Genomic DNA, 23,511 nt, shown 5'->3' with positions numbered 1-23,511 from the left:
ACTCGTGCTCTGTCTGTGTCTCTCAAAAATAAATGAACATTAAAACAAATTTTTTTTAAGTACAAAGATCTAGAAAACTTACTGTTCTAGAATGGCATTTTCCATCTTATATTCTCTGATGCCGGTCCTGTATGATGTTTTCTAGTGCAAACCGTGTATCTGTCTTGAATACTTATGATTAATATATGGTATTAAAGCTCTAAAAAGTCCTACAGTAAAGAAGACTCTTAAAGGTTAAATTTTATTACCTCGGTGTTTCCCAAACTTACTTGATGTTGGAACCACTTTAAAAAAAGTAAACAACCTTTAACACTCTATAGAACTGAAAAATTAATTGGGAAATAACATCCTAGAGAAAGTAGTTGAGAGTTCTGGGGATGACTCTGAAATGTTTCAAGTAGAATGAAGACTATGAGTTTTGTCTTGAGTCAGGTGCAGGGGTGGGCAAACTTTTTCTGAATGCTAGATAGTAAATATTTTCAGCTTTTTGGGCCATAACATTCCCTGTCAAATCTATTCAGTTCTGCTATGAAAGCAGCCATAGATAGTGCTAACATGAATGTTCTAATAAGACTACAGAAACAAGCTGCAGTCCTGTAGTGTACTGCTCTCTAATCTGATGGATATGTGTTCTTTTAGAGCAAGCCAAGGAGAGATTGAAAATGTTTTATGTTCCTCTTACACCTGCTCCAAGTATTTATAATACAGTTCATTCACTTTAAGCTGAGAGGTATTGAAAGAGTTGGGAAATATTGTATGGTTAATGCCTAATTCCACAGATGTTTGAGTAATTAATTAGGGAGGTAATTTATCCTCCGTGTTTACATTCAGAAACTGTGTACCAAAGGGGCACCTGAATGGCTCAGTCAGTTAAGCCTCTGACTTCTGCTCAGGTCATGATCTCGTGGTCTGTGAGTTTGAACTCCGCATTGAGCTCTGTGCTAACAGCTCAGAGCCTGGAGCCTGGAGCCTGCTCCTCTCCCACTCATGCTCTGTCTCTCTCTCTCTCTCTCTCTCTCTCTCAAAAAACAAAAAACTGTGTACCAAGAGGTTTTTTTTTAGGGTTTAGGTTTTTATGTGGGATTACCTTTTGATATTCAGTTCATGTTCATAACACTTTGCAGGAGAGTAAAGCATTAATTGCTATATGTGGTGTTTTGTTTTTTGTAAAATTTGTGTGAATAGCTAGGCGGTATATATTTCATCTTGATCTAATTATAATTAGATTTAAATTATAATTCTATTATTAAAATATCTAATGTGTTGGTGTGAAAGCATTACCATGATAAAGTAGCATAGAAGTATGTTGTATGTGTCCAGCATTTATGTATAAAACTACCAATAAAATTGAAAATGGTTATATTTTACCCTGGTAAATTCTACTTTGAGGACTTTTTCATAAGGAAACAATCTGAAATTGGAAAAAGCTTTACTTGTAGAGATGTTTATTATTACAACATTATGTATACTACTGAAAAAATTAGGAATAGCTAAATATCCATCAGGAATGCTTATATATTTTATACACTGCTAGGTGGAGTTTTATGCAGCTATTTAAAGTGGTATCTATTAATGTTATATTGACCTGCTGGATAAAAATTTATCACTTTTTTAAAGTTTATTTATTTTGAGACAGAGCGAGAGTGCACTGGAAGGGCAGAGAGAGGGTGAGAGAGAGAATCCCAGGCAAGCTTTGCACTGTCAGCACAGAGCTTGATGTGCAGTTTGAACTCATGAACTGTGAGATCATGACCTGAGCTGAAACCAAGAGACTGACATTTAACCAACTGAGAGCCACCCAGGCGCCCCTTACCACTTTTAATATAAGAAGTTTTAAGCAATAATTAAAACTTATGTCTTTATATGTTCTTTATTTTTATATAAATGTGTGTGTGTATATATATGTATATATCTATATATATATTAATACACACACACACACACACACACACACATATATATGAAAGCAATTACATAAATGTGATGACAACACTAATTCCCCCCTCCCCTAGCCCCATGATGAGACTTTGGGAAATTTTTTTCTTTTTCATATTTTTCAAGTTTATTGTACTAAGCTTTTTTTTTTTTTTAATGAAGATGACATCTTCTTTTTAAAGAATAATCTGTATACAACTTTGACCTAATAGTAATCTCTTTTAAAAATTTATTCCAGAGAGTAGCAGATCGACTCTATGGTGTATATAAAGTGCATGGGAATTATGGGCGAGTTTTCAGGTAAGCATTATATGTACTTTTAAAATAGATGATTAGCTCTAATTAGCTTTGTGCCTGACAACTATAATTCTTGAAAATTTATGGGTCTGAAGTGTAGAAGTTAAGTTTGTATTTATTTTTTATGTTATGCATAATTACTTAATTTTTTATTCAAGTATAATTAGTATACAGTGTTATATTAGTTTCAGGTGTACAATGCAATGATTCAGCAGTCCTATCATTTTTCACTGCTCATCAAGATAAGCGTACCTCTTAATCCTCTTCTCCTATTCACCCATCTTTTCCCCCCCCCCCCCCCCCCCCCCCNTTTTTTTGCTTGTCTTCTTTTCTCTTTGTTTTATTTCTTAACGTCCACATATGAGTGAAGTCATAGTGTATTTGTTTTCCTCTGTCTGACTTATTTCACTTAGCATTATACTCTCTAGGTATATATACACAGACAGACACACACATACACATATACAATGGATAGAGAAGATAGGAGATAGATATATATTTATATGCTTTTATTTATACACATTTATATATATTTTACATCTTTATCCGTTCCTCTATGGATGGACATTGGGTTGGTTTCATATCTTGGCTATTATTAATAATGCTGCAGTATACATAGGGATGCATATATCTTCTTAATTAGTCTTTTTGTTTTCTTTGGGTAAATCCCTAGTAGTGGAATTAGTGGATCATATGTTATTACTATTTTGTTAATTAATTATTTATTTTGAGAGAGAGCATGTGAGTAGGGGAGGGGCAAAGAGAGGGGAGACAGAGAATCCCAAATAGGTTCCGTGCTCTCAGTGCAGAGCCCAATATGGGGCTCAAACTCACGAACAGTGAGATCATGACTGAAAGCAAGAGTCAGATGCTTAACCGACTGAACCACCCAGGATCTCCATGGTAATACTATTTTTAATTTTTTTAGGAACCTCCATAGTGGTTGTACCAATTTACAACTCAACAGTGCAGGAGGATTCCTTTTTCTCCACATCTTCACCAACACTTGTTACTTCTTATTATTTTGATTCTAGCCATTCTGACAGACATGAGGTGATAACCTCATTGTGGTTTTGATTTACATTTCCCTGGTGATTAGAGTGATACTGAGCATCTTCTCATGTGTCTGTTGTCCATCTGTATGTCTTCTTTGGAAAAAATGTCTGTTCAGGTCCTCTGCCTATTTCTGATTGGATTATTTGTGTTTTTTGCTATTGGGTTGTGTAAGTTCTTTATATAGCATGAATATTAACCCCTTATTGGATCTACCGTTTGCAAATACCTTCTCTCATTCAGTAGGTTGTGTTTTCATTTTGTTGATTGATTCCTCACTATGCAAAAGCTTTTAATTTTTGTGTAGTCCTGGTAGTTTATTTTAGCTTTTGTTGCTCTTACCTGAGGAGACAGATCTAGAAAAATGTTTCTTCGGCTAATGTCAAAGTGGTCACTTTCTATGTTTTCATCTAGGAATTTTATGATTTTAGGTCTCACATTTACATCTTTAATCCATTTTGAGTTTAGTTTTGTGGAGTGGTTAAAGAAAATAGTCCAATTTCATTATTTTGCATGTAGCTGCCCCAACACCATTTGTTGAAGAGATTTTTTTTCCATTGTATATTCTTGCCTCTTTTGTTGTAGATTAATTGACCATATGAGTGTATGTTTATTTCTGGTCTCTCTATCCTTAACCTGTTCCACTGATCTATGTGTTTTTGTGCCAGTACCATACTGTTTTGATTACTACAGCTTTGTAGTATATCTTGAAATCTGGGATTGTGACACCTCCAGCTTTGTTCTTCTTAGGATTGCTTTGGCTATTCAGGGTCTTTTGTGGTTCTGTACAGATTTTAGGATTTTTTTTTTTGTTCTAGTTCTGTAAAAACCGCTCTTTGGTATTTTGATAGGGATTATGTTAAATTTGGATTGCTTTGGGTATTGTGGAACATTTTAGTAATATTTGGTTCTTTCAGTCCATGAACATGGAATATCTTTTTATTTCTGTCATCTTCAATTTCTTTCATTCATGTTTTAGTTTTCAGAGATGACAGGTCTTTCATGGCCTTGATTAAGTTTATTCCTAGATATTTTATTATTTTTGGTGCAGTTGCAAGTAGAATTGTTTTCTTAATTTTTCTTTCTGCTACATTATTAGCTTATAGAAATGCAATAGTTTTCTGTATATTAATTTTGTGTCCTGTGACTTTACTGAATTCATTTATCAGTTCTAGTAGTTTTGTGGTGGAGTCTTTAGGGTTTACTGTATATGGTATCATGTCATCTGGAAATAGTGAACGTTATTTCTTCCTTAGCAGTTTGGATGACCTTTTATTTCTTTTTCTTGTCTGTTTGTTGCGGCTGGGACTTTCAATACTCTAACAGTGCTGAGAGTTGACATCCCTCTTCTGTTACTGATCTTGGAAGAAAAGCTGTCCATTTTTCACCATAGAGTATGATGTTAGCTGTACGTTTTTTCATATATGGCCTTTATTATGTTGAGATATATTCCCTCTAAAACCACTTTCTTGAGAGTTTTTATCATGAATGGATGTGTATTTTGTCAAATGCTTCTGCATTTATGGAGATGACCATATGGTTTTTGTTCTTTCCCTTGTTAATGTGATTTATCATGTTGATTATTTGTGACTATTGAACCACCCTTGCATCCCTAGAATAAACCCCACTTGATCGTGGTGAAAGATCCTTTTAATGTATTGTTGGATTTGGTTTGCTAATATTGTGTTGGAGGTTTTTATATCTATTCAGAGGTACTGACCTATAGTTTTGCGGGGTTTTTTTGTTCTGTTTTATTTTGGTAGTACTGGTTTTGGTATCTGGTTTTGTATCCCTCCTTTTCTCTTTTTTTAAAAAAAAGTTTATTTATTTGGAGAGTGAGCATGTGTGTGTGCACAAGCCAAGGAGGAGCAGAGAGAGAGGGAGAAAAAGAATCCCAAGTAGGTGCCACACTGTCAGTACAGAGCCTGACAAGAGGCTCGATCTCACAACCTTGAGATTATGACCTGAGCTGAAATCAGGAGTCAGACACTTAACCTACTAAGTCACCCAGGCACCCCAGGTATTAACTCTTTCTTAAATATTTGATAAAATTCACCTTTGCAGCTATCTGATCCTGGACTTTTGTTTCTTGGGAGTGTTTTTTAACTGATTCATTTTCATTGCTAGTAATCTGTTCAGATTTTATATTTTTTCCTGAATCAATTTAATTTTACCCATTTTTTCTAGGTTCACATTGTTGGCATAAAATTTTTCATAATATTCTCATATAATTCTTTTTATATCTGTGGTATTGGTTTTTATTTCTCCCTTTTTTCATTTCTGATTTTGAGTCTCTCTTCTTGATTAGCATAGTTAAAGGCTTATCAGTTTGATTTATCTTTTCAAATATTAGCTCCTTCAAATATCGAAGTTTTGTTTTTAAATGATGTCCTATAGTAGTAGTTTTCAAGGTTTTTGTTTTAAAGTATTTCTTTCTATTAAAAATAGGAAGTCCAATATGTTGAGCAGATAAAAATGGAACTACTCTGAAGCAGTGACCAGTGTCCTTTACCTTGTTGGCGGAATGCCTAAGAAGATTCCATTAGAAATCACTGTCTTAAATGATTAGTGATTTTCTCTTTTTTTTTATTTCTTGGTGTTACTTTATAGTTTCTGAAGGATTTTGCAAAATGAATTTTTCAGTCTTGGGTAATTTTAGTGTAAATTAGAATATCTACTTACATACTGTATGTTACATATTTTAGTTATTTTTGAACCTTTCCTTTTGTGATTTTTTTTCTGTGTAGTTTTTTGGTTCTGACATTTTAGAAATTATTATCCAACTCTTTTTATAAGAAGATGTCCTTGTTAATGTTCCATTATAAATCCTTTTGATAGAATTAATTTAAAGATTATTCATTTAGGGTGCCTGGGTGGCTCATTGGGTTGAGCATCTGACTCTTGATTTCAGCTGAGCCATGATCCCTGAGTCATGGGATCAAGCCCTGTCTTTCTCTTTCTCTAACCCCTGCCCCTCTCCCTGGAGCACTCTCTCTCTCTCTCTCTCTCTCTCAAAAAAAAAAAAAAAAAAAAAAACATTCATTTTACATTTTTTTTTTCATTTTACATTTTTGAATAGGTAATACATTCCATGTGGCACAAAATTCAACAGGGATGAAAACTTATACAGTGAAAAAGCTCTCTTGTCTGCTAACCATTCATGTCTCCTTCTCTGAGACAGCTAATATCAGTTTATTGGTTTCTTATGTATCCCACTAGTAAACTGTAATACTATAAATATAATATATTAACCTACAAACACATGCATTTTCCCTCTGTTTTTAAACATGAAAAGGGAGCATGTTGTATACATCACTGTGTTCACTTGTTTTACCTTTTTTTCACTTAAGAACTGCTCTTCAAGATAGATTGTTATCAGTAAATAACTGCATTGAGTTTTATTAAAAAGGAGGAGCATAATTTATGTAACTAATTTCTTCTTGTTAATGATTTCTAGTCTTCTTTATTTTACTCAGTGCTACAGTAAATATTCTTGTTCGTGTCATTTTACATGTGTGTGATATGTTTGTAGGATAAAATTCTACAAGTTCTACAGGTGTTGTTACTGGCTCTATCTTAAGGACAGTTGCATTTGTAATTTTGGTAGATATTGCCAAATTGTCCTGTATAGAAGCTATTAACTTCTCACCAACAAAGTATTAGTATCTGTTTTCTTACATCATTACTCAGCAATATGTTAGGAAACGTTTATCTTTATCAGACTGATGAGGAGTGGTTTCTTCACTACAGTTGTAATTTACATTTTTAAAATTATAACTGAAGTCAAATTATTTTTATGATTAACAGCACTTTTTTCCTATATTATAATCTATACTTATCTTTTTGTCCTTTTTTTTTTTCGTGTTGGGCTGATTAGTTTCTTAATAGATATACACACGTTCTTTTTTTAAATACCAGTTTTATTTATTTATTTTAATGTTCTTTTTATTTATTTTTGAGAGAGAGAGAGAGACCACGTGACCAGGGGAGGGTCAGAGAGAGAGGGAGTCACAGAATTGGAAGACAGGCTCCAGGCTCTGAGCTAGCTGTCAGCACATAGCGCGACGCGCGTCTTGAACCCACAAACTGCGAGATCATGACGTGAGCTGAAGTCTGATGCTTACCAAAAAGACTGAGCCACCCTGGCGCCCCATACACACGTTCTTTATCTTTTAGGAGAATTAGGGCTTTGTGAAATGATTTGCAATTTTGTTTCCACTTTTGTCATATGTATTTTGACTTTTTATGGTGGCTTTTGATATACAGAAATATTCTATTAAATTCAGTTATATATAATAAATTATTAGTTTTTCTCCTTTTAAAAACAATAGCCTATGATTTTTTTTTTTGGTAAGTCTCTGATTTTTGTGTATATATATTATATAAAGTTTTGTTCACTATGGATTATAAAAAATACTATTCATTCCTTCTACATTTTTGTGGTTTCATAAATTTCTGATTCATCTGAAATTGATTTGAGTACCAGTTGTGAGATATGTAGCCAAATTTATTAACTTATGAGAGTAACATTATACATTTATCTTTGGTTGATCATTACATTGAAACTAAATACAGGTTGGGACAATATCAAGATTATGACTTTTTTTTTTTAAGTTTATTTATTTATTTTGAGAGAGAGAGAGAGAGACTGTGAGCAGGGGAGTGGCAGAGAGAAAGGAAGAGGGAGAGAAAAAATCCCAGGCAGGCTCTGTGCTGGCAGCGCAGACACGGGCTTCAAACTCATGAACCATGAGATCATGATCTGAGCCAAAATCCAGAGTCAAATTCTTAACTGACTCAGCCACCCAGGCATTCCTATATGACCTTTTGTATTTTATTTTCATCTTGATAAATGTACTCTGTAATCCCCATCACCTACCTATTTGACCCATGCCATTTCTCACCTTTCTCTGGTAGCCATCACTTTGTTCTCTATAGTTAAGAGTCTGTTTCTTTGGTTTGTCTCTTTTTGTTTTTCCTTTGCTCATTTGTTTTGTTTCTTAAAGTGCATGTGTGAGTGAGATCATATGGTATTTGTCTTTCTTTGACTGACTTTGTTTAGCATTATACTCTTTAGCTGCATCCATGTTGTTGCAAATGACAAGATTTCATTCCTTTTTTATAGCTGAATAAATTCCATTGTATACATATATAACACATCTTCTTTCTCCATTCATCTGTCAATGGACACGTGGGCTGCTTCCATAATTTGGCTCTTGTGAATAATGTTGCAATAAACATTGGGATGCCTGTATCCCTTTGAATTAGCGTTTTTGTATTTTTTGGGTAAAATATCCAGTAGTACAATTACTGGATTGTAGGGTATTTCTATTTTTAACTTTTTGAGGAACCTCCATAGTTTTCCATAGCGGCTGCACCCCATTTTGTATTCTCACCATCTGTGCAAGAGCGTTCTTTATTCTATGCATCTTTGCCAACACTTGCTTTTTGTGTTTTTTATTTTATTCTGACAGGTGTGAGGTGATATCTCATTGTACTTTTGATTTGCATTTCTCCGAAGATGAGTGATGTTGAGCATAATTTCATGTCTGTTGGCCATCTGGATGTCTTCTTGGGGGAATATCTGTTCATGGCTTTTGCCCATTTTTTAATTGATTTGTTTGTTTTTTGGGTATTGAGTTGTATTAGTTCTTTATATATATTGGATATTAACTCTTTATCAGATATGTCATTTGCAAATATCTTTTCCCATTCCAAAGGTTGCCTTTTAGTTTTGTCGATTGTTTCTTTTGCTGTGCAGAAACCTTTTATTGTGATGTAGTTCCAGTAGTTTATTTTTGCTTTTATATCACTTGACTCAAGAAATCATCTAGAAAAATGTTGCTATGACTAATATCAGAGAAATTACTGCCTTTGCTTTCTTTAAGTATTTTTATAGCTTCAGGTCTCATAGTTAGGTCTTCGATCCATTTTGAGTTGATTTTGTATATGGTAAAAGAGAGTGGTCCAGTTTCATTTTTTTGCATATAAATGTCCAATTTTCCCAACACCATTTGTTGAAGAGACATTTTATGAATGAAGAGAAGTGTATTGATATTATAAACATGTAAATTCTTCATAACGAGTACAGGAATATATGGCTAAACATGACGGGATAATGTAATGGGAAGAAAGGCAAGCAGAAATCACCTTTCTGAAGTCTGTTCCATGATGTTTGATTTGTCTACAATTGCGTTTAGTTTTATGCACATGTGTCAGCCTCAGTTTTTAGAACATTATCCAGAGTGGAACCCTAGTTAAGCTTGGGAATATGCTCATTTGAAAATTAACATTGGGGTGCCTGGCTGGCTCAGTTGGCTTGATCTTGAGGTTGTAAGTTTGAGCCCATGTTGGGTGTAGAAATACTTAAAAACAAAATCTTAAAAAAAATTTCACAAATCAGACACTTCCAAAAGTAGTACATTTATTATAATTAGTAAAGGGACTTGTATTAGTTTGAGAAACAAGTAGGTAAAAGGTCACTTGGTTGTATCACATTTTAAAGAAAATTATTTGCATTAATTTCTTATGATTAAATATTATACAGTTTGGTCTTTTTGCTAACTCAGTAAATTATTAGAAAACCATTTTACATCAAAAATATTTTATGGAAAGGGACCCAGGGAGACCAGGGGTGGTTGAGTTACTTGAAGCAGGTGTTCAAGAGCCTGAACCAGAGTGGATGCCAGTAGGCACTATTAAGAAGGCACAAATGGTGAGACTTAATTCTTCCAGTCATTCAGAGCACATGTCCTGAACTCCCACCATGGTAGGTGCTAGGATACTAAGATTTAATTTATGAGCAGCTAACTGATTAGGAAGATTGTGATACAGAATAGAGGAGAAATAGCAGGTTTGAGGGATGAGTGGAAGAGTTCTGTTTTGGATAGATTGCATTTGAATTAAAGATATGTCAAACAATTGGAAATTTGGATCAGCTGTTTAAGAGGCTGGTGAGAATATGAGTTGTGTATAAATGATGAATCCTAATAGTGTGAATTTTGAAAATGTAGGGTTAGGAGGTGCCTGGGTGGCTTAGTTGGGCATCTAACTTCAGCTTCGTTCATGGTCTCATGGTTTGTGGATTTGAGCCCCATGTCAGGGTCTGTGCTGAAGGCTGCTTCAGATTCTCAGTGTCCTTCTCTGTCTGCCCCTCCCTCGCTCACATACACATTCTCTCTCTTTCTCTCTCACTCTCAAAAACAAATAATAAAAAAGAAAAAAATGTAGGGTTAGGTGATAATGTTAGAGGTTTAGAGTAAGTCCAGGAGAGACTCAGGGCCACACCTTGGGAAAATACCACTTGTGTTCAGGAGTCCAGGAAAAAAAAGAACCAGTGAAGTCGACATGGGAAAAGTGGTGAGGTACTAGGAATGTGCAATGTCAAGCTATTGAGGAGAACACTTAAAGAAGTTGGAGTTAAACTGTAGGGAAATCGAGTTTAATGAAAAGTGGAAATGGATAAGTAAAACTTCGGTGTTAATTTGGAGAGCAGTTTGATTTGAGTGGTTTGATGTTATACTGCAGTAGTCCTAGGAATGAGAGGAAAGTATGAAGGAAGGAAAGACAGCAAATTACTGATTAGACTTTTAAGGAAGTCCCTGAGTTTGTCCTTGAAGGGGGGAAACAGAGTCTGTTTTGTTTGTTTTGCATGGGAGAGCAGGGGTGGATGGGTGGATGGGAGAAAAGGAAAAAAAAAAAAAGACAGAGAAGACAGAGAGAAGATACAGAGCTCCTTAAAGCAGAGGAGCAGTAAGTTGTGGGAGGCAACATTAGTTGGCCTCTGTCTCAGTGAAGCAGGTGTCTCTGCTGAAATCAAGTCCGGTGAGGTGATTCTTCAGTTCGGAAGCTCAAGGGCAGTGTTATAGGGCAGTTTCTCTCAAATGCAAAGAAGTCTTCAACTTGGTAGTACAGGTTACGGCACACACTCCTTTATTTCCCTTTACAAGTCCCACAAGGGATTGGCTGGAATCAGCTGTGGCTAGTGCTGATTCTTGCTGTGATGGAGGGGCAAAGAGAGAGAGAGAAAATCTTAAACAGACTCCACACCCAAGCTGGGGGTACAGGGTAGGGCAGGGTGCTTGATCTCACAGTGGTGAGATCAGACCTGAACTGACTTCAAGGTTTAGGTAACTGAGCTACCCAGGAGTCCCAGTGCAGTCTCGTCTTTGAAGGTTTGAGTTCTTGTCTGTTCGTGCAAATTTGCATTTTATTCCATAAAACATTTATGGCTCTCTAAATATATATACATATATATATAACTTTTTTCCTTCAAATGTAAAAGTAGAAGTTATTCTTCAGAACAGTTGTGCTGTGTTTTATCATATGGCCTCAAATATCCATTATGAAGCATCCCAGTTTGAGAAGCACTGGTAAGAGTATTAATTAGGAATGTGAGGGAGGATTGCTGTATAGTGCCAGTTGGTGGGGAGTGTTTTTTATCTTTTGAGTGCTGCTGACCTGTAAAAGTAATGAAAAAATTCAAGCTGAAGGTCACATAATTGGAAAAAAGATTAATTTATTTTTATTTCTGGTTTGAAATTTGGGAGAGAAAGAAATATAAAGCTGCTTTCATCAGCTTTCCTTTTTGTTTTTTAAAGATTTTGTTTTTAGTAATCTCTACACCCAGTGTGGGGCTGAAAGATACAACCCCAAGACCAAGAGTTGCATGCTCTACCCATTGAGCCAGCCAGGTGGTCCCTTTCAGCTTCCTTGCTTGCTTTCTTCCTTTCTTCCTTCCTTCCTTTTTTTTAAGTTTATTTATTTATTTTGAGAGAAAGAATGCATGTACAAGTGGGGGAGGGGCAGAGAGAGAGGGGGAGAGAGAGAATCCCCAGCAGGCTCTGTGCTGTCCGTACTGAGCCCGGCTGAGGGATCAAATTCACAAACTGAGATCATGACCTGAGCCAAAATCAAGAGTCAGACACTTAACCAACTGAGCCACCCCGGTGCCCCTTCAGCTTTGTTTCTTAATTAAAAATTTTAAAATCTGTATCTTGAGTAAAATTTCATAAAATTATGGCTTTTTGCTGAGTGAGAGAATGGACTAAGAAGTCAGATTGAACTGAGTGGAAAAAGACTGTCTGTGTATTTTTATTTTTTTAAGTTTGTTTTTGAGAGAGAGAGCACAAGTGGCAGGGGTGGGAGGGGGGTGGAAGGAGTGGGGAGATAGAGAGAGAGGGACAGACAGAATCCAAAACAGGATCCCAGCTGTCAGCAGAGAGCCCAACGTGGGGCTGGAATTCATTAACCATGAGATCATGACCTGAGCCAAAGTTGGACACTTAAAGGAGTCACTCAGGTGCCCCAAGACTGTACTTGTTAAGAAGGCAACTGATGAGATATATACTTCTATGACTTACATAAATGTACATGTAAATATAATATAAGGAAGAAATAAGCAGGAATTAGGTGTATGGAGGGGAAATAGGATAAGTTTTGTAATATGTTCATGTCACATGTTGCTGTTTCTTTCCTTCTTTTTTTAATTTTCTTTGAGGTCAGGAGTTTATTTTGTGCTCTTCTTGAGTTCCTGGGCTTTTTGCAGCTTCTGCCTGCTTTACAGCACTTGCTCCGATGTAGGGTAGGCCAAAGGGCCATTCCCATGGGTGCTTATAGAACTTGTCTATATTTTCACTAGTTTCAGACTGAGCTAAGAACTTTCAGATCCACTTGTCCAGAATTGGACTGAATACATAGGTGGGATTCATTCTGCAAAACACTTAGAAAAAAAAGAGGAAAGAGTTGTCAGTACCAGTAATTATGCATTTGAAGCTAAAGCTCAGAGCCAGAAATGGTTTATTCTGTTAATTTTTAAATATGCATCTTAATTTATAGATTATGAATCCATATAGAATCAACCAAGAAAAAAACATGTCTTTAAGATTCAATTGATGTGATTCCTTACGAGGGATTCCAGGAAAATACATGAGCAACATTTATTTCAAATTTATTTCATGATACACAAAACTTGTCATGTACCTCAGACCTCACAGACACAGATCTACTTTTGTTTAATGATTCTGTAATTTTTGTTTTTTGGTTATATACATATTAGGAGAATATGTTTGTTCTCTTTTGATTAAGAGAACAAAAAAGGAAGTGATTAAGTTTTGGGGTGATGATAGAGTTCGTGGGGTCCAGAGCCGGCGGCCAAGAAAGAATTCTTGAAGATGTCTTTTGTGCAAAAAAGATGATTTTATTAAAGCATGGAGACAGTACCCATTGGCCAGAAGCCCTGCATTGGGGTTATGGAGGTAACTGTTTTATGGTCGGGAGAGAGAAGGTCAAAAGGGAGCTTCCAAAGAGACTTCCACATGCTAAAGCCTTAATGGAGACCTAGCTATTGTCGAGCTAAGGTAGTTTTTCCCTTTAGCAAAGTATTAACATTAAGGCAGTAGGGAGCTCCTGGACTTTAGGCTATGATGGGATTGCCTTGTTCTGGTAAACTGATGGAGACTCTTTATCAGTTTAACCATTTGTTATTTGTCCTTTCCTGTTTCGGGGTAGCTAGGAGTGTCCAAGGACTGTCATATATGTCCCACCTGTGGCTGGGGGTTGCTGTTAGCCTGCACTTTGCCCTCAGTTTGCCCCACACTCCCTCGTTAGAAGTGTCATAGTTTGGGATTAATAGAGCACTATGGTCAGCTGATTCTAGTCTCTGCTCTGTCTCTGAACAGCTCCCTGACTTGGAGTAATCAATGTTAGATCTCTGAACCTGATTTTAAGTATCTATTCAATATTGCGGTTAAATGGAGAGAGTGATTTCCAAACCTTTTTGTGCCATAGAATTTTATATTTAAATTGAAATCTTATCTAGAACTATAAACATAGAACCTGTAACCACAGACCTGCTTGCACTGGTGACTTTCTCTCTGTGCCTCTATCCCTGATGTTTGAACATCAGATTGGGTGATAAGATTTATCTCTAAACCTTTATTTTGTTATAATTTTTAAATTCCTGTTCTAAATTGTGATGGTTGGGCATTCTTGGAGTCTTTTACCTTCTTTCATTGAATGAAATTATGAAATACTAGAGTAGGAAGGGCCTTAGTGGTTTTATAGTTCATAGTTTTTTTTTTTTTAAGATTTTATTTTTAAGCCATCTCTACATTGATTCTGGGGCTCAAATTTACAACCCTGACATCAAGAGTCACATGCTGTACTGACGGAGTCAGCTAGGTGCCCTTGTATTTCATAGTTCTCAATCCAAGAGGTGAAGATGGACTTCAGGTTGCCTGAAGTTTCTGAAATTACATATAAAACTTTGTGTTTGTGATTTTTTTTTCTTCTTAGGGAAAAGGTCCATAGTTTTCATCAGATGCTACAAAAGATCCAAGACCCTTTTTGATCTGGTTCATCTGTGACAATTACCCACCCATTATGTACTTTAAGATCCAGTTATCTCTTTTAACAATGTTGATGTTAATTCAGCTACCATTTTATAGTTACTTGTATGTTAGTTTCCTCTTCTCCCCAGCAAACTGGTTAACATTTTCTATTTCCAATCCTAGTTATATCCTTGGACCCCAGGTTAGAACCTTTTGTTTAGATAGTACTTCTTAAGTTTTAATGTGCATACAAATCACCTGAAGAGCTATTAAAATGAATATTTTGATGCAGATCTGGAATAGGTTCTTTGATTCTGCATTTCTTTTTTTTTTTTTTGAAGAGTTTTTATTTTTATTTATTTATTTATTTTATTTATTTCTAGGAGAGAGAGAGAGAGACAGCGTGAGCAGGGGAGGGTCAGAGAGAGGGAGACACAGAATCTGAAGCAGGCTCCAGGCTCTGAGCTGGCAGTCAGCACAGAGCCTGACGCAGGGCTCGAACCCACTAACCACGAAATCATGACCTAAGCGAAAGTCGGACGCTTAACCGACTAAGCCACCCAGGCGCCCCATGATTCTGCATTTCTAATGAGATTCTAGGTGACGCTGTTGCTAGACCAGCATAGGGCTAGAGTATGAGTACCTTGAGGGGAGAGGTCTTGTGTGTAGGAGTGGCTAATACATAGAATCCAGTACATGTTTGCTTCTTCACATTTATTAATTCACTTATTGGTTTATTTTTTCACTTGAACTACAAACTATAAATGCCACATACTGAGGCGCCTGGGTGGCCCAGTTGGTTAAGTGTCCGACTCTTGATTTCAGCTCAAGTCATGATCTCAAATGTCTTGGGATTGAGCCCCATATCAGACTCCACGCTGAGCATGGAACCTGCTTAAGATTCCCTCTCTTTCTGCCTCTTCACCGCCTCATGCTCGCTCTATCTCTCTCTCTCAAAATAAATGAAAAAACATTTAAAAAATGCCAGGTATTTATCAGATTCTAAAGTACTTAATAGGAGTATATAGTTGATTAAGGGTAAGCCCTACCTTCCTTAATCTAGTTTTTAGTGTTGTTTGGTAAACAAAGGAATTAAATTTGGTTATGTTAGCCTTGAATTGGTAGCACATAGTAAGGTGCTTGAAGAATAGATGGATGAAGTATCTGTGGGGTATCCAATAGACAGTTGATCTGGACTGTCCATTAACTCTGTTAGCATGACCCATGATCACATTAACTGTGATCGTTACGTTACACATTCGGCTAGTTACATTTGTATTCTGCCCAAACCCCTATATATATCCATTTTCATGTGAAGAACAGGGCTTTGGATATATTGAATTTGAAGTGACAGAGGTATATAAAAGCAGAATTGTCCTGGAGGTATTAGAAATATGGCTTTAGAATTTAGATAACATAGGGGTGCCTGGGTGGCTTAGTCGGTTAAGCGTCTGACTTTTGCTTAGGTCATGATCTCGCGGTTCGTGGGTTCGAGCCCCGCGTCGGGCTCTGTGCTGACTGCCAGCTCAGAGCCTGGAGCCTGTTTCAGAGTCTGTGACTCCCTCTCTCTCTGACCCTCCCCTGCTCACGCTGTCGCTCTTTCTCTCTTAGAAATAAATAAAAACATAAAAAAAAAAAAAAGAATTTAGATAATATAACTTAGAGATGTTAAAAATCGGTTTTGTAAACAGCAAAACACTAAAAAATGTTTAATTTGCTATTTTTGATTTGCTATTAATTTGCTAATTTGCTATTAGTTTAATTTGCTACACTGTTTTGAGAGTAGTTATAAACATCTAAGGAGAGAAGATTATTAGAGAGCCATAGCTGTTTCGTTATTTAATCATAATCATAGTGTTGTATAGGTCATTTATATGTTTGGGTTTTTTTGACAATATTAAAATTCATGTGAGGTCTTCTTCCTTCAAATACTATAAGTATATAATTTGGCATTTCAAGAACTATGTATAAAAACTACATATTAACAAAAGAATAGTGTTTAACTTTTTTTTTTCTTTTATGATATGGTGAAATTGGGGAGGCTTATACATTCTTTACCCTAGGAGGACAATTACAACAACCTGAATGGCCAGGAATATCATTTAAAAAAATTGAGTTGAGGGGTGCCTGGGTGGCTCATTTGATTAAGCAGCTGACTTCAGCTCAGGTCATGATCTCACCCACCGTTCGTGGGTTCCAGCCCTGCATCAGGCTCTGTGCTCAGAGCCTGGAGCCTGCTTCAGAGTCCGTGTCTCCCACTCTCTCTTCCTCTCCCTGCTTCCACACTGTCTCTCTCTCAAAAATAAATAAACATTTAAAAAAAATTTTTTAATTGAGTTGCCATATGAAACAATGTTTAAAACAAATTGTTTTAATAATATGGGAAAATACTGAAGGGAAAAAAACATGATACAAAAATGCGTATGTCATATGATCTCAGCCACATTAAAATGAGTAAATAAAAAGACTAGAAGGAAATATATCAAATTATGTCATCTTTTGGTATTTGGGATTACAGACTTATTTTTCAACTTATTGTAATATATACAACTTCCATAAAAAGGGATTTCTATGGGAAGCATTTCACAGAAATGACAATAAGCATTTGGCTGGCTCAGTCAGTAAAGCACACAACTCTTGATTTGGGGCTTATGAGTTCACGCATGTTGGGTATACAGATTACTTAAAAATTAAAAAAAATGTTTAAAAAATGACAATAAAATGATTTGTGGTTCTAGTAGACTTTCTCATGCAGCTTAATGCAGATTATTAAAGTTTCACTGTGTACCTAATGTTTCTGTACAGTTCCCCTTTTTTGTCAGCTTAGGTGTGTTCATCAGAGTCATCCACAGAATTTTAAAAAGTATACATGTCTTGGCACCCGAGTGGGTCAGCTGGTTGAGAGTCTGTCTTTCTGTCTCTTGATTTTGGCTCAGGTTGTGATCTCACAGTTGTAAGATTAAACCCCTTGTCAGACTCCAAGCTGGGCTTGGAGCCTGCTTGAGATTCTCTCAGTCTCTCTCTCTCTCCTCCCTCCCCCTGCTACCTGCAGCACAGTCTCCCTCTCCCCAAAAAATTTTAAAATAAAAAAGTGTACATGTCCCATCTCTATCCCAGAGATTCTGATTAAGTAAATCAAGAGCAGGGCTGGCATCCATAGTTTCTTAAAGCTCCATAATTGATGTAAAAAGGCACCCTAGCTGAGAAAGTTGTCTATAAGCAGAAGCTGTATTGTGTGATACTTAACTTGCAGCAGCAGCAACAGATAGTAGTTTCTGAACTAACATTTTAAAGGCTTCACTTGCATTTAGTTGTTAAACCTAAGAGGAAAACAGCATATTTGAGTCACAGAAAATAAATCCAAATACAGATACTATATTGTTTAAAAGCTAGCTAGAAAAAAACTTATAAAATATTCCATATCTAATTCATGATGTGTTTGGTTTTATCTTTCTCTCCCTAGTGAGTGGAGTGCCATAGAAAAAGAAATGGGGGATGGACTGCAGAGTGCTGGTCACCATATGGATGTGTAAGTACCTAGAGCATTTAAGGTAAAATCCAAGGTGAAATTTAATGGTGAAAATTCTTCTGTTCTGCTTTTATCAAGTTTGCTGGCTTCAATATTATATGCTGTGTATACAGATCTGACTTACATAGGCTTATTTCAGAAATGCAAGATTAATTTAAAACATTCAAAAATCAATTAGTCCAATTCATATATTAGTAAAATAAAGAAGAAAACCTGTATGTTTGTTTCAGTACATATAGAAAAAGCATTTCAATATCTACTCACATTAAAAATTCTCATCAAACTGGGAATAAGAGGAATTTCTTCAGTTTTAAAACTTAAAGCTAATGTACTCGATAGTGGAATATTGAAAACTTACAGCTCGTATTGGACTTAATAGTGAAGTATTGATGCTTTTTCCTAAGATCAAGGAACAAGGCAAGATTGTCTGCTCTCACTACTTGTAGTAAACATTGTACTAGAGGTCCTCGTCCAACAAGGAATAGACAAGAAAATCAGGGGCGCCTGGGTGGCTTAGTCGGTTGAGCGTCCGACTTTCGCTTGGGTCATGATCTCGCGGTTCATGGGTTCGAGCCCCGCATCGGGCTCTGTGCTGACTGCCAGCTCAGAGCCTGGAGCCTGTTTCAGAGTCTGTGTCTCCCTCTCTCTCTGACCCTCCCCTGCTCACGCTGTCTCTCTCTCTCTCTCCTAGAAATAAATAAAAAATATTTAAAAAAAAAAAAAAGAAAATCAAATGCGGGGCATAAATCTTAGAAAGAAAGAAGTAAAACTATCTTTTTTTGTAGTTAACAGGATCTTTTACATAGAAAATCATAGACTCAACCAAAAATATTATAGAACTAACAACCAAATTTAACAAAGATGCAGAATACAACAAGCTCAATATATAAAAAACAAAATGTTTTTATATACTAGCAACAACAATTAGAAAATAAAAATTGAAAAACAGCGCTTTTAATATTGCATCAAAACAAAATACAGATTAATTTAATGAAAGATCTGAAATAACCTCTACACCAAAAACTTTATATAAACACTGCTGAGAGAAGACCTGAATAAGTGGAGAGACTATGTTCATGGATTGGAAGCATCAGGAGTGTTAATATCTCCATTCTTCCCAAATTGCAGTCCTGATCAAAATTCTTATGTAACTTTTTAGTAGTAATTGGTATACTTAATTCCAAAATTTATGGAAATTCAAAGGACCTAGAGTAGCCAAAACAGTCTTAAAAAAAAAGAAAAAACATGGAATATATTAACTGATTTCAAGACTTCCATAGTGCCCAAGATGGGTATTGGCATAAAAGTAAACAGATCAATGGAACAGAAAAGAGTCCAGAAATAGACCAGGATTTAAGTAGTCCATTTCAAGAAATGGTTCTGGAATAACTGGATACGTACATGGAATAACTGGATACGTACATGGAAAAAAAAATTAACTTTGAGCCATATCTCCCACCTTACATAAAAACAAACACAGTTTGGGCCATATACATAATTATAAAAGCTAAAATTACAACTTTTTGTAGAAAACATATGAGAGTATTGTTGCAACCTTAAAGGTAGCAAAATTTTCTTAAAGAGAATATGAAAAAAGAAATTTTTATTTATTCATTCATTCATTTATTTATTTTACTTAGAAGAACAAGGAATTTCAAAGAAATTTTTAAATGGTAAATTGTTCTTTATCAAAATTAAACATTTTGCTTATCAAAAGATATCATTTGGGGGCGCCTGGGTGGCTCAGTCAGTTAAGCATCCAACTCTTGGTTTTGGCTCAGGTCATGATCTTATGGTTCATGGCTTCAAGCTCCATATCAGTCTCCATGCTGACAGTGCAGAGCCTGTTTGGGGTTCTTTCTCTCTATTTCTCTCTCTCTTTCTCTCCTCCTCCCCCCACCCTTCTCTCAAAGTAAATAAACTTTTAAAAAAGGAAAGAAAACATTGGGGGAGGGAGGCATAGAAGAATTAGTGTTAGAGAAGATGAAAATTCTGGAGGGGCACCTGGGTGGCTCAGTCAGTTAAACATCTGACTTCGGCTCAGGCCATGATTTCATAGTCCGTGGATTGGAGCCCCGCACTGTGCTGACAGCTCGGAGCCTGGAGCCTGCTTCAGATTCTGTGTCTTCCTCTCTCTCTCCCCTCCCCCATTCACAATCTGTTTCTCGCTCTCCAAATAAAATAAAGACATTAAAAAAATTTGTTTTAAAAAAGTTCTGGAGACAGATGATCTGGAGACATGGTGACAGCTGCACAGCAATGTGAATGCACTTAATGCCACTCCACTGGACACTTAAAAATGGTTAAAAGGTAAATTTTATGTTCTGTGTATTTACTACACACACACACACACACACACACACACACACACACACCCCACACACACACGATACCATTAAAATAATGGAAAGTCTAGCCACTGATTGAGAGTAAACATTTCCAACCACCATGTGTAAAGAACTCTTACAACTCAGTAAAAAAAAACAAAAAATACTTACTTTTTAAAAATATTTCTTTGGGCCATATTCAAGCTAACTGGCTACTTTTCAATCAGTTTGCTTGACCTTAGGAAGTCTTCCTGCATTCTTTTGATTTAGCATTTTCAGTATTTTCAGGGATTTATGATTATCCCTTCAGTTGATTTAAAGTGTTAAATAAAATTAATTTCAGTACTGATATCTAAAAATCATTACCATTTAAATTTTTCTACCCAAGGATGTGCTGTTTATCCTCATACTATGTTTCCTGTCTTCAAGCCACCAGCCCTATTTTTTGTTTCTTTAACATTCTTTCCGAATCATAGATTTATGAATTAAAGGCATTTTTTCTTGTTCTTAACAATGAGTCTTGAGACTTTTTTCAGTTGCATAGAAGAAATTCCATCCACATTCTACCAAATGTAAATTTGTAATTACAGAATATGTACTTGGCCTCTTTTAGAAATCCTGTAAGCACATAGTTTTTCAGTAGATTTATTTATTTTTACCACTTCAGTAAATTTTGTTTGCTTGCCTGCATGAAGCAGGCCTAGGAACATAAAGTATATTACACTTTTATTCTCATGTTAGGTAATCAGTTAATTTGAAAAATAGGATGCCTATTATACCCTACAGAAGTAGTACATGATATAACCATGTCCTTAAGGAATTCATAATGTGATTGGAGAAATAGAACTAACACACAAGACATTACTTTGACAAAATTTAAATTCTGAATTGTTGATAAAAGACCAGAAGTGATGACTAGAGACTAAAGTAGTCTGGGAAGATTTCTTAGAGGTGCTGAGATCTGTGCTTGTGGTATTTGGAGAAGCAGTGTGGAGAGCTGTCACGTTTCTGTACAAGGAAAGACTCCAGTCCAGGAATGAGATGGCATGACAGTGAGGGGCTTGTCTGGATCAAGGCAGAGGTTACTGTTGACAATTAGTATAAAATAAGCCTTCTAAAATTTTTTGTAATCTTTATTTCCTCTAGTTTTCCTTTTGTAGCTTTTTGGCATTACTGTCTGTAGTTGGTGCCAGGAGTGTTTGTGCACCAATCATACTAAACTCTTATTTTTTCTACAGATTTTGTAGCTCTTTCATAAAATATCTTTGAACAAAAGATATTATAGTCTTACGGTGCTGCTTTATTTTTTATTGTTAACGTATTAATTTTTGAGAGAGCGAGTGCATGTGCGCACGGGTAGGGGAGGGGCAGAGAGAGGGAGACAGAGGATCTGAAGTAGGCTCTGTGCTGTGAGTGCAGAGCCCAACATGGGACTTGAACTCATGAATTGTGAGATCATCTTGAGCCGAAACCAAGACTCAGCCACTTAACTGACTGAGCCACCCAGGCACCACCCAGGAGCTGTTATACGGTGCTTCTTAAGCTACCTGTAAGAACGACCTTTTTGTTGTTTTGTTTTTTATATCCAAGCCATTGCTGATGGAAACGTTTTGGTAAAATTCAATAAAATTTTCATGATAAGTAAAAATTGCTACCAATGTTTCTCTTTGCTTATGTGCACTTTGTGTACTTACTTTTGTTACTGATGGGTAGCAAATTGTCTGTTGGACCACACTTTGAACAACACTTCTTTCTATCATTAATACTTTGTATCATGATAAAAGTTTGTGTGTGTTGTTTTTTAAATAGGTATGCATCTTCTATTGATGACATTTTAGAAGATGAAGAACATTATGCAGATCAGCTAAAGGAGTATCTGTTTTATGCAGAAGCACTGCGGTAAGTATAATAAGTGTTCCAGATGGACCCCTCTGGCTGGTCACCATTCTCTCCACTTCATATGTTGCCAGAAAGTAAAGAGAGTAAGGTGATTTTTAAATGATGGCATCTCCCAGGTATTGAATGAGATCTCATTATATTCCTCTGTGTTGCAGAGTGCTAGGGAGAGGTATTTAAGACAAGCCCTGTTGTTGAAATGTGGTATTGATAAAACTGGTCAGTCACCGACCTCAGGACTGTTTGCATGTTGTTCTTTCTACTTTGTTCACTTTGAAGATTAGATGCAAAATACTAATTGAATGTGTGTAGCCCTGTCACTAGGCAATATGTTGCCTTTTTAATTTTGTAATTTTTTTCCACATCTGCTTATCTTCTTAGTAAGGTTGTGTAACTTCTTAATATCAGGACTTTGTTTTCTGTTTTTATGGTATCTCTTACAGAGCCAAACAGAATTCCCTGGTATATAGTTCCGTTTAAGAAGAAATTAGCATAGGGGCGCCTGGGTGGCTCAGTTGGTTAATTTAATATCTGACTTTGACTCAGGTCATGATCTTATAGTTTGTGAGTTCAAGCCCCATGTCAGGCTCTCTGCTCTCAGCACAGAGCCCACTTCAGAACCTATCTCTCTCTGTAAAAAATAAGTATTAAAAAAAGAAGAAATTAGTATGCTTTTTCTGTCCAATTTACAAAAATGAATCATGTACCTAGATTGGTAACTTTTGGCTGTAGCCACTTTGGGTTATTTTCCTGTCATTTTTAAAAGCAGTATAAGGATTCTGTTAGTATAGCAGAGGACCAGTGTTCCTTTAGCTGTTTAGTAGCTGATGTGAAAACATCTGTACATTTTTAACCTTTCTCCTTCTAGAGCTTTGAGTACTCAGGAGTTTCACCAGGTATTTTTAAGTTACCAAGCAAAAGAACGTTGCTGAACACAGTGGAATTCTGTACAGTTCTTCAAAACTATAGAAGAGATAAATGTATATTGATATGTCCATGGTATATAGTTAGGTAAGATGGGAAGTAGAATCACTTGGAGCATGTGCGTATGTGTATTTATAAGTGCCTACTTAAGGTCTGGCAGAATATGCACGATCTGTTAACATGGATTGTGTCTGAATAGTGGAGTTGGGAAGAGTGAGTT

The 23,511-nt window shown here is 36.0% G+C and overlaps 1 protein-coding gene across 1 annotated transcript in view; it reads left to right on the top strand.

Annotated features, from left to right (window-relative positions):
- The window catches only part of SNX4 (sorting nexin 4), a 75,618-nt gene that overhangs the window by 41,015 nt on the left and 11,092 nt on the right, over positions 1-23,511 (top strand). Inside the window, exons 8-10 of the mRNA XM_039253048.1 lie at positions 2,174-2,235; positions 18,079-18,144; positions 22,281-22,370. Coding sequence (XP_039108979.1) covers positions 2,174-2,235; positions 18,079-18,144; positions 22,281-22,370 — 218 coding nt within the window. The remainder of the gene's footprint in view (positions 1-2,173; positions 2,236-18,078; positions 18,145-22,280; positions 22,371-23,511) is intronic.

This window comes from Hyaena hyaena, unplaced genomic scaffold (genome assembly GCF_003009895.1).
Source record: "Hyaena hyaena isolate Hyena2069 unplaced genomic scaffold, ASM300989v1 scaffold_434, whole genome shotgun sequence".
In the NCBI taxonomy this organism is placed as follows: Eukaryota; Metazoa; Chordata; class Mammalia; order Carnivora; family Hyaenidae; genus Hyaena; species Hyaena hyaena.
The sequence above is the reverse complement of the archived record's forward strand: the minus strand, read 5'-3'. Positions and strand labels throughout refer to the sequence as shown.